General features: G+C 40.6%; 1 protein-coding gene across 1 annotated transcript in view; it reads left to right on the forward strand.

The window, feature by feature from the left end:
* Positions 1–1,334, forward strand: part of Macf1 (microtubule-actin crosslinking factor 1) — a 342,147-nt gene that overhangs the window by 288,565 nt on the left and 52,248 nt on the right. Inside the window, exons 57-58 of the mRNA XM_026782286.1 lie at positions 600–761; positions 930–1,100. Coding sequence (XP_026638087.1) covers positions 600–761; positions 930–1,100 — 333 coding nt within the window. The remainder of the gene's footprint in view (positions 1–599; positions 762–929; positions 1,101–1,334) is intronic.

Raw genomic sequence — 1,334 nt, forward strand, 5'->3', positions numbered from 1 at the left:
GCCACCATCGCCCGGCTAGGAGCATTTTTTCTTGTAGACAGGAGAGTACTGTTTCAAGATGATTGAATGTGGCCTATGGCCCTGAAGCAGAATGAAATTAAATGGCCACAGGGGTATTAAGCTATGAGCTTTGCATTTTTCACACTGTTGATTTATTTTAACTGATTGAGTTACTCATCTGAGCCAGAAAAGTACATTGCCTATTGTCAGTGGTCAAGCTGCTATTCTCCACGGCATGTTCCCAAGTTCTTAAGTACTTGTAACTTGATAGCATCCTTCCCTTTCAGGATCCATAGTATTTTAAGACTAACACTTCACTATTCCCTATAGCTTTTATCATTAAAAATTAAGCAATTGATTTGAAAGAAGATACTGAGTCATTGAGTTAAAGACCTAAACAGTGCTGCTATAACTGCCTCTGGGTGTGTGCTACTAAGAGGATACATAAGAAGATGTGTCTCCTTAGTATCTCACTGTTCTGACGCTTACATCAGTTTCTTGCCCTCCTTCATTAAGTTGTAACTTTCTTGAGGATGACCAGATACTGCAGTGTAGAAGGCTTAATGTCCTTTAGAGTAAATCTGCTTTGTTTTATCTAGACGTTTCAGAAAGAACAAGTGGATCCTCTACAGGTGAAATTGCAGCAAGTAAATGGTCTTGGCCAGGGATTAATTCAGAGTGCAGGAAAAAACTGTGACGTGCAGGGTTTAGAACATGACATGGAGGAGATCAATACTCGATGGAATACACTGAATAAGAAGGTGAGTGGTGAATGAGTGACTCGTGAAAGAGAAACACCGAAACCTCAGATTTTCCTTGAAACTAAATGCCAACAAAATTCAGTTGTTGCCATCTGTAATTACTAAAAGGATGGTAGTCTAAATGCTGCCCTCTTTCCTGTTACTGAGCTCTCCATGTCTGTGACACAGGTTGCACAAAGAATTGCACAACTGCAGGAGGCTTTGTTACATTGTGGGAAATTTCAAGATGCCTTGGAGCCATTGCTCAGCTGGTTGGCAGACACTGAGGAGCTCATAGCCAATCAGAAGCCTCCATCTGCTGAGTATAAAGTGGTGAAAGCACAGATTCAAGAGCAGAAGGTAAGTGGGACCGTAGAGACAGAGAACTGAAATGGCCACGCTGACAGACAGCACATTTGCTTATCACTTAAGGAGCAAATCCAGAGCTTCAGTAGAACCATAACATGCATCGTGTTCTCCTGAGAAGAGAAATGGAAACTGATTTTCAGTGGTTTTACTATGGCATTTGTTAGACTGAGCAAGTTACATATTTCCTTATGTGTTGTGGGTTTTTTTGTTTTTTGTTTTTTTTTT

Source organism: Microtus ochrogaster, chromosome 10 (genome assembly GCF_000317375.1).
Source record: "Microtus ochrogaster isolate Prairie Vole_2 chromosome 10, MicOch1.0, whole genome shotgun sequence".
NCBI classification, from domain to species: Eukaryota; Metazoa; Chordata; class Mammalia; order Rodentia; family Cricetidae; genus Microtus; species Microtus ochrogaster.